At 43.4% G+C, this 16,452-nt stretch overlaps 1 protein-coding gene across 1 annotated transcript; it reads left to right on the forward strand.

The window, feature by feature from the left end:
- Positions 1–316: 316 nt before the first annotated feature.
- Positions 317–1,874, forward strand: CRCT1 (cysteine rich C-terminal 1). Its single transcript, XM_027045223.2, has 2 exons — positions 317–402; positions 1,232–1,874. Exon 2 carries the CDS (start codon positions 1,259–1,261, stop codon positions 1,574–1,576), a length of 318 nt encoding a protein of 105 aa, XP_026901024.1. The 5' UTR covers positions 317–402; positions 1,232–1,258; the 3' UTR covers positions 1,577–1,874.
- Positions 1,875–16,452: the final 14,578 nt, after the last annotated feature.

Raw genomic sequence — 16,452 nt, forward strand, 5'->3', positions numbered from 1 at the left:
TGCATGTACTTTGCGGAAGAGGGCAAAGAGAACAGGTCCCAAAGAGAGGCCCCAGACCCCACCTCACTTGAGCCCCTATGCCTTCCCTTAGCACACACAGCCCTCCCAGCCATGGACAGTCTCTTGTTTGGAAAGTAAACACACCACAGCAATCCTGGCACCTCTGTGAAGTGACTTGAATGCCCACGTGCACCACCTACGGTGCTACCTGAGTGATGAATGTCTCTGGGATGTGAGCATCAGCTGACCATGTCTATTGGGAAATGGGCCCCTCCCAAGAGGCAGTGCCTGACTACAATCTTATAAAACGTTCTCTGGCTGGACACTGCTCAGTCCACTGCCTAGCAGGTGCCCCATTCCAGGTGGAGAACTGAGAGAGTCTTCCTGTGGAGCTAGGGTCTGGTAAGTCTCCAAGGGGGACTTGGGGGAGGAGCTCTGGAAGAGTTGAAGGCAGAGGGCAGGAGAAGACAGAGCACAGCTAGCAGGTAGATGTGGAAAGAGAGCCCTGGAAAGTGCCTTAGGCTTCAACTGAGACACCCTCTCATGGTACCAGTGAGGTCATGGAGGCCCGATGGGATGGTGACTTCTGCAAGGTTACTTAGCACGTCTGTAGCAGAATGTGGCTAGAATCCAGGTCTTTGGCTCCCTGGAGTGGGATATATTTCCATCCTCTACACCACAATGCATCCGGGCACACTCTTGTTCCTGTGCTTGTGGAGAATGAGAGGCATAGGCAGGGATGATGACCAGGACATGCTTCTGGTATTTGCTGATTCTTTAGACCCAGGTAGCAGGTCCTCACGTGTGATTTAGGCATTTTCTAACTGATGGAGTGTTTACACGATGCTGATAACTGTGGGAACAGCACTTGGAGGTCTGTGGCCACAGAGAAGTGGGGGTTGGGAAGTGAAAAGAGCCAAAGGAAGAGTTTGGACTGGGTCGTGCAGATAAGTTGCCACCACATCCTCTTTAGTTTCCACTGTGGAGAACACGGGTGGTCTTCATTTTAGTCGGAGACAATGGAAGCCCGCTGACTCCGCAGACTGTTTCTTTGCCCTATGCCCATTTAACTCACTGGAAACACCTGGCTGGGGTGTGTTTGTTCCACTCTTTTCTCCCCTGCACCGGGCCAGGCTTGCTCGCTCACAGAGCCAGAGCGCTAAAGCCCTGAGTTCACTAGTTGGGAGGAAAAGGCCTGCTCGCCTGTAAAAGGCTACTTCTCGTCTTTCAGGTTCACCGTGACTAGCTGAGCCTCACCATGTCCTCCCAGCAGAGCACGGCTTCCGCCAAAGGCTTTTCCAAGGGGTCTGCCCAGGGTCCCTCTCCGTGTCCGGCTCCGGTTCCCGGCCCTGTGCCCGCAGCCTCATCCTCCTGCTGCGACTGCGGGGAGGGCTGCTGCGGCTCCGGCGGCTGCTGCGGCTCCGGGGGCTGCTGCGGCTCCGGCGGTTGCGGCTGCTTCCCCAGGAGGCGCCGCCGACAGCGCCGCAGTGGGTGCTGCGGCTGCTGCGGGGGTGGCAGCCAGAGGTCACAGAGCTCCAGCAATGCCCAGCGCCAAGGCTGCTGCGGAGGCTGCTGAGGCCCCTGCTGAGCCCTGCGGTTCGCCGCCCCCCGTGGAGTCCCGCCGCCTGTCACTTCGCTGTGCTCTCGCACGGGGCTGGGTCAGAGTGTTCCGCTTGTCAACCTACCTGCACCGGATATTCCGAGAGCTACCCTGTTCGCAGCCCCACCGAACACTCTGACCCCCCGTGTGATTATCCTCCCCGGGAACCTAAATGCCATGGGTGGGATAATGGAGCCTACTGTCGGCAGGGGCTTGCACACAGTAGGTGCTTAATAAATATCCATGTCGTAATAAAGCTGCTACCTCCTGTGAACACTTTATTTCCTATTCTTTCTTTTGTGTGTTTATTATCATGTTCTGTTACCCCAACCACTACCTTTCACTTAGCCCTGGGCTTGGCATGCATGAAAGGGAGAAAAGTCAAATTCATGCCTGAACAAGAGTGGCTTTCTGGTACTTAATTATGAGAGCAGAAATCACGGTGGAGCCAGGCAGTGTTCTAAGGACTTGACGTGACATGCATGACCTCATGGCATTCTCACAATGACTCAGTGAGGTAGGTGCTGCTACCCCATTTTACATAAGAGAAACTGAGGATAAGTAACTTGCTCAGAATCTTTCAGCCAGTGCATGATGAAGACTGGGTGCCCCATTCCAGGGCTTATGCTCCTAACTGCTCTGCCTGGTTCCTGAAACCTTCCAGAGCCTTGGTTTGGGTCTGCAATTCTCTGAGGCTTTGGAATCAGGCAAGCCACACAGGATCATAGACCCACTACTTTCCTTGCTGGATGGGGAAACTTTTTTAAGTGGAAACTTCCAGGGGCCTGGGAAGCTCTCTCTCCAGGCCTCATCCATGCAGCTGAGGCCCCACCAGGAGCCATGGACATTTGGGACTCTGTGGGGTGGGGGATGGGCATGCTCAGAAACATGGGGTTGTCATTCTCTTAGAGGTGGTTGTGATGGTGGTGGTGGGGTCATCCTGAGGTCTGAAACCCACATCTGTGGGCATTGATTTTATCCACTCATTTCAGGAAAGAGGAAACAAGAAGAAAGACATCCTCTGCAGGTGTTGACTGGTTCGAAATGGAGAAGGTGATAATAATGGTCGTAATGATAGGAACAATAGCTACCACTTCCTTTGTTTTAGGCACAGGGCTAGGCACTTTCCATATATTGTCTCATCTAATCCCTGTGATAATCTCAAAATGTAGACTTCATTTCCTCCATTTTTTAAATCTGAGAAAATGGGTTCAGAGAGTTTCAGTGACTTGGCCAAAGTCACACAGCTAGTGAATGTCCAAGGCCCCTTGAAGGTGAGTGAGGGAGATGAGATTTGAACGAGTACCTGTCTGATTTCGAAGTCTGTGTTTTCAGATGCAGCATCATAATCTACTGCCTTCGAAGTCACTGTCATCCAGGGGAAGGCACACTCAGGCCTCTATGGACACACCCGCACTGCACTCATGGAAAATTGAAGCTTGGCTTCTTGGTACCGCTCCATCGGTAGCCCCATGACTAGCACGCTCTGTCATGGCATCCACCCAGCAAAAGTATTTGCTCAGAGGTGAGGTCAGAGATGGTTCATTGATTCATCCAGGATATTTAGAGTGGAGCCAATGACCCCCATTGGGAAGCCTCTGAAGGACAACCCTGCTCTGGGTGGGAGGGGTTCCTGCTTCCACCTCTGAGATTCTGTGATTCTCAGTGGAGGGTGACTTGTGGAAACTGTTTACAGATGGTATCACTTGTGGACCTGCCCTTCCCATATCCTTGATGTGTGTTGTAGCAACAAACCCCAGGCCTCAGTGGATGGGCGAGGTGGGAAGGTAACACTCAGAATAGACAGAGTGCAGCCAGACTGAAGGTGGGAGCTGATCCTTGCACAGGAAGCTGAGGCCCGAGTTTGGGGGAAGAAAGGCAGGGACTTACTGAGAGACATGTGCATCTGAATGGGAGTACACAGCTTTGTACCTGAGGCATATTTGTAAGGATCAAATGCCTGGCTGTGGGTGGTAGTACTGCCAAGCTCACGTATCCCTGGTCCCAGCAGGCTACATCAAGGGGGTTTGATGACAGAGATTTGGACATTCGAATAATAGTTTTATTATAGAAACATGGGGAGCTGCTCTGGATGGTCTGGAGCCCTGTACTCACAGCCCCCCAGCCTTTTCTAACTTCTGGCAGCAGGGAAAGCCATAGTGCCCGGCAGGTGCTCCCTGTGAGGTGGCAGCAGCCCCCACCTGGAAACGCAGGCTGGGATGCTGGCCTTCGGCGTTGTGAGGTCCTACCCAAAGTTGTCACTCAGTACACGGTGACAGCCAGAGTCAGATGTCTTATTATCTGTGGATAAGACAGTGACAAGGGCTTCAGTTTCAGCCAAAATTGTGTTATTATAATGGTATTAGTAACGACAGCTGTTTACATAGAAATTAGCAGCTTATAAGGTGTTATTACTTATCTCTTTTATGATTCTGTAAGATACATCTCTGTTTAACAGGCCCATCTCCAAGAGTTCGTGACCCATCTGAGGTTATTCATCCAACAAGTGACAGTCTCTGGACAGGCCTTCTAATGCCTTCCAAGAGAGCCAAAAGCCACTTCTTTTTAACCTACACATTGAGATAATTGAATAACGTCCCCCAATTAATTATTTAGGGACAGTGCATCCTTAGCATCCCAAACTATGCCAGGTACCTATTAGAGGTCAATAAATAAATGAATGCTTGTTAGTGCATCACATGTAAAGTGTTGTGCCAGACTAGTCTAGGAGATAGCAAGAGTATGTCTTGGCCTCAAGGAATTTGTAGTCTGATTCAGGAAATATGCTAAATAATCATATAAGGTATGAATGATAACATCATGTACAAGAAATGACTTCATATTCGAATGCTGACTATACTTAATAACATAAGAAGCATCGTAAGCTGAACATGGCATAGACAATGGCTATAGGGATTCGACTGAATTTAGACAAGGATTTGTCACAGAGCTTCACATGAGGCAAATTACTGTAGACTGGGTTATTCACGAGAACTTGTGGGAGGAGGGATCTGAGCTGGGTCTGAGGATGGGGGCACTTCAGAGAGGCTGGGATTCTTTGGTTCATTTACTCAAATGTGTCAGATGCTGTTCATGTGCTCGGGGCAGACAAACAATGAAACCATGTGGACCTGTGTGGACCCTGCCATGTGAATCTGTCCATGTGGACCTGCCATGGGGACTCACCTGTGTGGACCCTGCCTATGTGGACTCACTCCTGTGGGCCTGCCCATGTGGGCCTTCCGTGGGGACCCTATCCATGTAGATCCACCTATGAACCTGCCTGTGTGGATGTGCCATGGGGACTCACCTTCTAGGGTAAAGACAGACAAGAAAGTGAGAAGGAAAGATTATTTCACATGGTGAAAAGTGCTATGATGAAAATAAAGAAGATGGAGTATAGACATTAAATGGAGGTGCATGGGGATTTTAGGTAAAGACCAAAGAAGGCCTTTCTGAGGAAGTACTATATGAGCAGAAAATGTGGGAGCCATTGCACAGAGCAGGAAAGCCTGAGGCTACAGTGTTTGAGGGGTACTCAGTTACATGGGTCCATTAAAGACTTTCACTACTAGGGAAGTCACTCAGAATTCCAGCTGGTGGGCACACAGATTTGATACTGAGATGGATCATATGTTGTGATCTGGGCATTATTTCACTTAATCCTCACAATTATTCCACAGCTAAGTTTCCCCCTACATTTTGTTGATAAGAAAGTTGAGACACACAGCTGTTAGGTAACCATTCTAAGGTTGTTGCACAGCTTATAACTGGCAGAACAGGGCTTATACTGGATATGTCCGTCTGTAAGCCAATATTCTGAACACTGAGCTATGGTATGAATTTCTGGGAAGCAGGGGAATAATTTCAAGTTTGAACAGAAGAAGGAGAAAGGAGATCCAAGGGGGAGGTGGTGGTGTAGAAAGACTATCAGGACACATTCTCAGAGAAGGAGGGACGAAGCCAGCTCATAGGTGGTTTTGAGCGACAAACAAAGGAGTTGAGACTGTACATATTTATAGTGTGATGGTAGGAAAATGGCTTTGAAAGAAGTACTTTAGAAAGATAGCAGCTGGTCTACATAACCCTTAAAGTATTCTCTGACATGACCCTAAAATTAATTAGGCAGCACTGACTAGGATGCTCTAGAGGGAGAAGTGAATAGAGAGAATATAGAATATTGTATCTGTGGGAACGTGCAATAGGTCTGGCTTGAAATGAGGATACAAACTCAGTACATGGCAGTGTGTAAGAAAAGGATATGACAGATGTGGAAAGCATTTGTCTGGAAGGAAGAAAAAGAGACAGAATTGGGTGATGTATTGGGACCAAAGAAGAGTAAGTGGTTAGGGTGTCTCTGGGGTCTTGTGCCTAGTGACAGGGAAATGATGGTATCATTGACAAAGCAGAAAGTCAGGGTGGTATGGGAGGAAGAGGGTAAGTTTGGTCCAGGACATGTTGAGTTTGAGATACTGACAAGACACAGGATGTGAGGCTGGAGCTGTAAGCATAGAATCCTTGAAAACTGAGGTAAACATATAGTAATAAGCCAAACAGAGGTGAACAAAATCCTTGGGAATAGATGTGGTCCCACCTAAACAGTGAAAATTATTGAGAGAACACAGACCTAGTCTGTCATGTTCATTGGAGCAAACTCAGCATGAAAAAAAGGGACTGGGACATTGAAAACACTCAATAAATATGTGCTAAGTGAGTGAGTGAGTGAATGAATGAATGGGCAACACTGAAAGTCAAGAGTTGAGTTGAGGGAGAAATTGAGCAGTTCAGAAGAGGTTGAGTTCCAAATGAAAAGGGCAAAAGTGATGAAGTCAGAGAAATTAGTCAAGATTTGGACTAGACAGTCTTTAAGTCTATTTTAAGGTATCAAGTTCTAGAAATCCAGGTGGAGGGGAGCCACAACAGGGCAGAGTTTCAGAAGCTAAAGGATGTCATCTAGATCAGGTTAGTCACACGGGACTTCCCTCCCATTGCAAGATCCATCTTGGCATCTTTAAAGGATTGAACAGTTATGGTAAGATTCCATCTGGCGGGATAGCAGTTTCATCTGGACCAGGTGGAACAGGTTGAACAGGAAAACTGGCATTCATAGTGACTAAGGACAACATCCTCTCTTCTGTGAATGACATTGTAGCAGATCACAATGATTTGGCTCTGATAAATCCCAAGTATGTCAACTTGCCTCAGAATGTGTCCATCCCGGAAAAGCAAGTATCTCCTCTTCTCTTACAGACACTGCATCAGGGCAAGAGCTATGGCTTCTAATGTATCTCACTTAATGGTATATATCATTCCTAAGAATATACTAGGGGCACCTGGGTGGCTCAGTGGGTTGAGCGTCCCACTTTGGTTTAGGTCATGATCTTGTGGTTCCTGAGTTCAAGCCCCACAACGGGCTTGCTGCTGTTAGCCTGTCTGTGCAGAGCCCATTTTGGATCCTCTGTACCCCTCTCTCTGCCCCTTCCCCGCTCGTACTCTCCCCAAAATAAATATTTAAAAAAAGAATATATCTTTGCCAGTAATGTAGTTATCTCAACTCTCCATGTTTAGAAACTTAATTTTCAGTCTTCAAAGGCTATTTTTAATGTGTATTAAATGTGATTATGTGCACCCAAAAGTTAGACATTAACTCCTTCCTCTATCCCCCTCCTCTCAGTGATTTTGTTCACTAATAACTGCAGTCTTTCATTAATTAAAAATTTATTGGCCACTTACAATATGCTAGGTACTGTATAATATAAGCAAGTAAGTCAATTTCCAGTAGTGGGACAGGGAGTCAAATATCACATTACAGCGTAATGTGATAAGTGCTTGATGTCAGCACATGAAATTTGCACCACAGAAGCGGAAATGCTCATTCTGCTGAGGGATTCGCAAAAGGTACTGCTTCAGTTTGGACCTGAAGAATGTGTAGGAGTTTTCCAGGCTGAGAGGATGGGAAAAAATGTTTAAGTTAAAGTAAACAACTTTAAGTGCAAGGGCCGGAGAGGTGAGCATGTGTTTTATAGCAAAGAGTTTGGCATGGCTGGAGCTCAAGGAAGTCTGGGCAGGTGAGATTATACACCTGGTCAGGGAATAGATAAGGCAGGGCCTTGTACAACTACCCATGGCTGCTGGAACTTTATCCTGAAGTCATGATGAACCTTGACATTTGGGGGCTCATTAGTTCTCTCCCCTGTTTGCAAACATACTAAAGTTATCTTGGCTTAAAAATTGGGCATTATCTTCACCTCTAGCTATCACGCTCAACTATCTTCTACTGTCTTCCCCAAATTTCAAAGAGTGCCATTTATTGTTGTATCTTGTGTTTATATATCTTTTTTAATCTCACTGACTAATGCTGTCCCATCATCCATTATGCTAAATGGCTTCACTCCAGGGTTACCAGGTGGTTTTTTCCCCAGGGCCCAGGACACTAACGCTCATGCAGCATTCCCACTGTTGATCAGCTTCTGTCCCTCCCTTCATGACACTGCCCTTCCCTCAGGGCTTTCTGATCCTTTGGACTTTTTCTTTACAGTTTCTTCTCTCTTCTCTCTCCTAGCTCCGCTCTACATTTGCACCTGATAACTTCAGTTCAACCTACAGCCATCTGACTTTCTCTTTCTATAGAGAAATCTTATTAATTCACTAGTTCCTCACACTTCTATCAAGGCCCTAATATGTGTGGGGCTCTTGGTCAGGATTTCAGACAGAAAGATGGAGTCTGGATGATTCCTTTACTTGGATGTCTCCAAAATCTTTATCTCCAGCCATGACATGTCCTGCAAATTACAGATAAAAAAGTCTCCAATTCTCATAGAAAGGTCTCTTTTGGATATCTCAGACACACCTCATATTAAACATAACTACCTGGCAAACTATTTTTTCCCTTCATATTTCTTTACTTCAGATGGTGGGGCCACTGTCACCATCTATATTCACAACTGCAGTGAAATATTTGATTTCTTCCTTTCCCTTGATTTTGTATCTAACCAGTCACCAAGCTATGTTGCTTTTTCCTTGCCAGTGGCTTTCCTTTCTGCTCTTTTCTTTTTATCTAGGCCACCATTATCTTTAATCCTCAACAGAAAGTGGGCAGGAAGTTTGGAAGTAAGGGATCTATTAAGAAATCTATCCTGTGGTGCCAGAGGGCACTGGAGTTGAAAATCTTAATCCACACCTACCTATGGTGGGAATAAGTCACCTATTGTGGGATCAGGACTCAGTTCCACATCTGCTAGACAGTTCTTTACACTTACACACTCTGGAACAGTTAAATACCTAATTGTCCTCTAATTGCACTCTAATTGTCCTCATTTTGCATTACATTCATTGCCATCATTACTTCTACTATTTTATACTGTCAATGCTTCTTTGTTTCTATCCACATTTCATCTCCCTGCCTCCCTCCTCACCATTGCCTGCCTCAGGTCATTCTTTCTGGATTCAATTTCTTTCTTCCTGAAGTAAATACTTTGGTATTTCTTTTAGCTACTATATTAGTAGTAAAACCAATCTTCATCTGAAAATATCTTAATTTGGTCCTCACCCAGTGATAGTTTAGCTAGATATAGAATTCCAGGTTGACATATGTTGTCTTGGATTACTTTGAAGATCTTGTTTTTACTATTTTCCGACACTAATGGTTGAGAAGGATTCTGTTGGCCTGTCATTTATGAGGTAATTGGTTTCATATTTCTGGTGTTTTTTACAATTTTCCCTTGAGATTTGTTTCTGAGGATTCATGACTTTCATTAATTCTTGAAAATTTATTTATTTTATTTTTTATTTTTTTAATGTTTATTTATTTCTGAGACAGAGAGAGACAGAGCATGAGTGGGGGAGAGGCAGAGAGAGAGGGAGACACAGAATCTGAAGCAGGCTCCAGGCTCTGAGCTGTCAGCACAGAGTCCAATGCAGGGCTTGAACTCACAAACCATGAGATCATGACCTGAGCTGAAGTCAGTAGCTCAACTGACTGAGCCACCCCGGTGCCCTAATTCTTGAAAATTTAGAGCCAATATCTCTTCAAATATTTTTCTCACTCACTCATTCTTTTTTTTTCTTTTTTTGTCTCCTCTTTCAGGAACTCTTACTGGATGTATGTAGAAATTTTACATTTTATATTCCAGAAACCACTGCCTTCTAAATTATTTCAACGTATCTATCTTCCAGTTCATGATTTCTCTTTTTGGTTCTTTTAAAAATATATTTAGTGCCACCTGCTTATTCCACTAGCTATTCTTTCTTCTTTCTACACTAATAAAACTCATATTTTTCAGTTGGGGCCATAGGTGTCCAGAATAAATATTGCAGCCTCCCTTGCAGCTAAGTGTGACAATATGACACAATTCTGGACAATGTGATGTCAGTGGAAGTATTTTCGGGATTCTTTTTTAAAGGATAGACCCATAATCTTTCCCCTTTTTGTTCTTCATCCTTCCTTCTTCTCCCTGCTTTGACTGTATATTGATGGCTGGAACTGGGTATTGAACCAAAAGAGTAAGTGTCACCCCATAGGTGTTGCAAAGAAAGGTAGAAGACAAATCACTCTTAGACCACATGTGTGGTATACTTTAGATTAATGGAAAACTAATATGAAGCACATGCTCATGGCTATAAATTTTAAAGGTTTATTCTCTCCTTCTACTCCCACCATAAGCCCAGAGGAAGGCAGGCAAGTTTCCTTGTGTCTTGTTTGCTTCCAACATTGTGTCTTTTTCTCTATGACCTTAGATTTCAAACCTCTAGAAAGTGAATCTCTTTGCTCTCAGGCAGCTGCCATATCCACTTATGGACTTCTTAATCTGGTTTTGGTTTTTAATTCTTCTTTAAATTATGGAACTTCAGAATTTTTTTTTCTTTACTTTCTTGCAAGCATAGATATGCATCAAAAGGATATTCATTCTATTTTATCTAAAACTTGAGGTGGTTAACAGTAAATATTTTAGAGTTTTCTAATAAGCAATATTGCCAGAACTGGTAGCTGGTTCTTTGAAAGTTCTAGGTTGTCTTGTCTGTGTTATGAGAAATCAAGGGAAAGAACTTCTGCTTTGCTTAGAGTCAAGCATGCCCTGGGGAGGGATCAGTGGTTCTTGACTGAGGGAACCTCAAAGGGAAGCTAAAACCCAGTGACTAATTACTGATTTTAATTCCATTGCTACAGGAGGCTGATTTCTTATACTCTAAGACTTGGAGCTTCTTGGGTACAGTGGCTGTGTCCTATACATTTTCCCTGTCTACTCAGCACTTTGATTTTTATATAGAAGTTGCTCAAAAGCAACTGTTGATTGATTGTCCTGACAGCATAAACGCTATAATTTAATCCTTGCTTTGTACTTTGTACTCATCAGAAAATCACATCAAGGTGTGGTGCATTCTCAGTACAAAGCAGCACATTAACCCTGCACTCCACCCAATCCAGAAACACAGGGAAGATACCTAGGGTCATTTTTGACATCATATCCATTCTGTAACTAATTCACAATCAATAATAAAGAAGAGATGATGATTGTATTACCTATTTAGTTAAAAATATGCTTTAAAAAAACTTCTAGACATAGATAGTCTAAAATTCACAACATCTTTGGCACTTGGGATTATTAGAGATCATGTACCCAAGTTCTGTTGCCTGTCCCTTGAGAGGCCATTACTGAAGAGACTAGTTTTTTTGTTTTTTGTTTTTTTTTAACTTTTTTATTTTTTATTTTTGGGGGAGAGAGAGACAGAGTGTGAGTAGGGGAGGGGCAGAATAAGGGAAGACACAGAATCCAAAGCAGGTTCCAGGCTCTGAGCAGAGCCTGGCACGGGGCTTGAACTCACGAGCCGTGAGATCATGACCTGAGCCAAAGTCAGAAGCTCAACTGACTGAGCCACCCAGGTGCCCCTGAAGAGACTAGTTTTGACTGAAAAGGAATATGAACTTTACTCAGGAGGTTGGCCACCTGGGGAGAAAGGCAGACTCTTGTCCAAAGATCACCTCTGAGGTTTCAGCCTGGCTCAGGGTTTTTTTTAAGGGGTTTAGAGAAGTTAATCAGCAAAGGGAGTGCAGTGGCCTGCAACATTTCTTGATTTCGTGGGACCTTGATGATACCAGCTACATCAAAGGTCTGGTTTCTGTTTTGTGATGTGCAGGAAGACTCTGTTCTTTCTGCAAAGGAGGGCAAGGTCTACAGATGCACAAAGGGAGGTCAGTGAGATCATTTATGTGACCTAAAAAAAGAAAAACATTTTGCTAGAAAAATTGCTTGGTTAATCAGAAAGCTGAGGCAGCTTCAAACAGACTTGCTGGCCTCTGTGGCCTGGGAAGATTCTGGTTCTTCACTCTCCAAGGCCAGTGGTCTGCAAATCTCAAAGAAAATAACTTACTCTGTTACAAACCCAGGGTCTTAGGCCAGCAAGTAAGGAGTATGTTTCTGGGCGCAAGTTAACCCATAAGACCAGCTGGAGTGCTGTTACAGTATGTCTCTCAAATTTCCTCTAAATCTGCAGATGTCCCCTCCTCTTTCACATCATTTATTCTTTTTTTAATGTTTATTTAGTTTTTTTGAGAGAATGAGAGAGAGAGAGAAAGACAGAGCATGAGCAGGGGAGGGACAGAGAGAGGGAGACAGAATCCAAAGCAGGCTTCAGGCTCTCAGCTGTCAGCACAGAGCATGATGTGGGGCTTGAACTCAAAGAGTGTGAGATCATGACCTGAGCCGAAGTCAGAAGCTCAACTGACTGAGCCACCCAGGCACCCCTCACATCATTTACTCTTTAGATAAATAGATTATGCGCCTTGAAGAATTTCTCAAATTTTGATTTCAGCTAATTGTGTCTCTCTGCTGCCATTTAACTCTCCTGTGACATTCTCATAGTCACTAGTATCTCTTGTGATTAGATCCAGAAGCTTAAATTCATGTTCTTTTTGTGTGTGTGGCAAACATTCTCAGGTGAGATGTTAGGTGCTTCTTCTTGCACCACACAAGAGGCACATGCCATCTGAACATTCTACTTCAGGGATGTTAAGATTGATATGTGGGGTTGGGTGGTATTTGTACCACCCATCCATTTATTTTAAAATTCTCTATAACCCTTTCTCCTAATTCTATCAGTATATATTGGTGATTGTTGCTGGAACCATTCTTTTATTCTTTTTTTTTTTTTTGAGTTAATAAAAACTCAATTTCTGATTTTTCTATCAGAAATTTTTCTATCAGTGATTTTTCTATCGTTCATTCTCCATTTATTAACTACTATTATTTTTATCAAAATCAACTTTCTTCATTAACCATGTGGTAACCTGAAATACAGTTTACATACGAAAGACAGAATAAATGCTAAATTCTTTCTCTTGCCAATTATCAGAATAATGAGTTGGTGGCCCGGCAATTTCCAAAGATAACTGTGTTTTTTTTAAGGAGTATTATTTTTGACATGTGGATTTCTATATTTTTGATGTGACTTGACCAATTGCAATTGATCACTTGCAAAAAAGAAAAATTTGATTTTCCAATTGTCCCATTTTTAAAACTTCCTGTGCTTTTTGACACTGCCCAGTAGCTTTCTTGCCTTCTGATGTAGTAAGGTGTCCCGGGGTCATCGTATGTATCATCTCAGTGTAGCCTTGGAAACTTTTCCAAGAAGCCCACTTTCTTTTAGTAGAAATGGTATTTAGAGGCCTTAATATGATTGCTATTGATGAAAATACTGCTAAGTTTTTATTGATGCTGGTCTTTTTAGTGGACAACACTAGGGAATACATTTTTTTTCAAAAACATGAATGAAAGATATTTCAATTCAAATTAACATTAACATATATGCCTGTTCATATTATTCTTGTATCTTTTTCTTCTTATGCTGAAAGTTTGGTTCTTTTTTGTTTTATCCTACAATATAGCTGTAATATTCTCCAAGCGATGATGCCAATATTAGTATTAGAGACAAGATAATTTAGTGCTCTGTGAGGTTTCTTTGAGCTTGGGATATAGATGCGTAGTCAAAATACTGTGTTTTAAAGTTAGTTGAAGTAATTCTTTTCTCAGTGTAGATATGTCATCAGCCTCATGGACATTTAGACACTGTAGGGGAAGGAGAATATTCCTCCTTTCCTCCCAGGGTTCTTTTTAAAAATTATCTCTTTTTTTTATTGAAGTATAATTAACATACACTGTTATATTAGTTTCAGGTACACAACATAGGGATTTAACAATTCCATACCACTACAGTCCTCCGCTCTACCAACTGAGCTATCGAAGTCTCCTCTAGGGATTTAATAATTCCCTGCATTATTCTGTGCTCATCATGATAGGAATAGTCTTAATCCTCCAAGGTCTCCTAGGTGGTTTAGAAAGAAAAAGTGATATGAGACAGACTAACAGGCGAAAAAACCTGAAAATTTTATTATATGCACATGGAGGCCCTATAATGCAACTGAGACCCAAAGAAATGACCAAAGTGGGCAGTTTTTAAACATTTTAGGCAAAGAGACAATAAATCTGTGAGGAATTAACAGGATCAATAAAGCAGATGTTTGGGGGCTTCAATTTGTAAAGAATTCTAAGTAGAATCCAGCCTGAGGTAGATTAGAAACAACAACAACAACAACAACAACAACAAGGTTTGTTTCTACGACTTTCTCGGCCTTAAAGTCTTTATCTCTGGTGAGAAGCATGTGCTTTTACTTCTCAGCGCAGGGAGGGTACCTTTCATGTGGGAGATTTGTTTCCTGCTTTCAGGATGGGGTAGTGGGGGGTCAGAGGAGGGTCTGAGTGTCCCAGCACCAGCTGCCTCCCAAGTAGTTCCAGTTCAAAGCCACCAGTATGCCTCCAGTGCATTTCGGGTGGCCTGCTTTTGACCCCACCACACATTTGTTGTAGTTTGTTTTCACTGTTGAGAGAGTTTTAAATTTCATACTTCTGTTTTTAATCATGTATTAAGTATTTGCATTATTCTGAAGTCAAAACTATAGAGCAAGTCACAGTTGGTGAGGTCAGGCTTCTTTCCTTGTCCCATTTCCCTATTCCACATGTAATATTTTTATTACTTTTAGGTTAACCCACAGTTTCTTTAACTCTTACTTCTAGTACTTTTATGTAGGCAGGAAAGTGATTATCACCATCATTGTTTCCCTTATGGAGGAAGCATTGCCCTTTAGACTAAGTACCTTGGGACTGAATTCTGAGCTTCTTCCCCAGCCACATACCCCCTCTGCAGGCTCCCCAAGTTTCATCAGAGACCCAGCCATCTGGTTACCCTGAGGGTAGCCATCAAAATTAAAACAGATTTCTTGCTTCAGTGATTACTCCTCCTACTCTAGAATTACGTAAAATAAGTATGCCAGCTATATTTAGACTCCAGGTGGTGCTTGGTGTCTGGAGTTAGAAAAACACATGAGTAAATATGTGTGAATAAGCATCTGCATATTCGTGTGTGTGTGTGTGTGTGTGTGTGTGTGTGTGTTGTTAGGGAAACAGATTATCCCCCAAAGCTGTCATTTTCTGCTAACATCTACTATGGTAATGTGGAATAGTACACAAAAGCATCATCCCTGGAATCACCCTTCAGGCAAATGTGGGGACCATTTAGAAGAGGAAAGTAGATTTGAAATGAATGAGGATGACAGTTCAGAAGACAACATAGCAGAGCCTGTGCTGTCCCAGGTATAGTTTGGATGCATTTCACAGTAGAAATTCCCCAAATGTTCCCTGACTTTATACTGACTGTAGGTTTATTATTTTTCTTTCTAATTCAATTTAATTTCAAATTGGATTGAAAACTAAGAAGAAAAGAGGAACTATAACTTCCTTTACTGGGTGAGTGTACCAGTATGACAGAGTGATGACCATACTGTATTGTTTAACACCAAAGTGTTTCTCTTGCCTTCCATCTGCCCGCGCACTCACTACAGACCTGGGGAAGCAGAGGGGCAGAGGTAGCCGAGGCTGGACAAGGAGACACATGCCACCTTTTTCCAAGGTGATCACTCAAAACCTGAGGAAGCCTCTCCCCTGCTTTGCTCTGCTCCTAAGACGTGGAGAGGCAGAAGGTTTTTTGTAGAAAGGGGCTTGATGCAGGCTCAGTATAGAACCAAAAAATGAGGTGGCTTTCCCACCATCCCTTATCTGCTCAGAAGGGATTCAAGGAAGCATCCCCAGAACCTTTGAGTTGGTTTGTTTGAAATAAGATTTCAAGAACTGAGTGCTTAGCGGTCATAGGGAAATTCACATGTATGCAACGGAATTAAGAGGTTTGCTTTTTAAAAAACAAAAGTGATACCATGTCCATGGAAGGCCATGAGCAGCTGCACATGTGAGCTGGACTGGAGAGGTCACCTTTGAGATTAGGGTCTGGGACAGGCTTTATTTGTTTTGGGCAATGTAGGCCAATCTGGGTCAAGCTTCTGGCTTTGCTGGGAGCTGCTGGGATGGTCTCCCTCCTGGATCACAGCAGGACCAAAGGGAAGCTGCAGGTGGGTGACAGTCCCTCTTCTCTTTCTTTTTGGTTAAGGCACTGCCCTTTCCCTCATAGTGGGCAGAAGAGGGGGGTCACTGCTTCAAGTGACCAGGGAAGAGCAGAGATGTATGTTTCTTCACTGATGACATGAGGGGGGTGGACACTTAGCCCTACTTCTTCTGGGCCAGGATATATGAAGACCCCTCAAATCCTAGGAATGAATCCATCCGGCCTACTTAAAAAATAAAGTTAAAGTTCTTTTCTTTTTTTATTTATTATTTTAATGTTTATTCATCCCTGAGAGAAAGAGACAGAGTACAAGAGGGGGAAGAGCAGAGAGAGGGAGATATAGAATCTGAAGCAGGCTTCAGGCTCTGAGCTGTCAGCACAGAGCCCAACATGGGGCGGAACTCACA

Source organism: Acinonyx jubatus, chromosome C1, assembly GCF_027475565.1.
Source record: "Acinonyx jubatus isolate Ajub_Pintada_27869175 chromosome C1, VMU_Ajub_asm_v1.0, whole genome shotgun sequence".
Lineage (NCBI taxonomy): Eukaryota > Metazoa > Chordata > Mammalia > Carnivora > Felidae > Acinonyx > Acinonyx jubatus.

Coding starts and splice junctions, on each gene's coding strand:
- CRCT1 (XM_027045223.2), top strand. CDS start 1,259: ATGTCCTCCCAGCAGAGCACGGCTTCCGCCAAAGGCTTTTCCAAGGGG.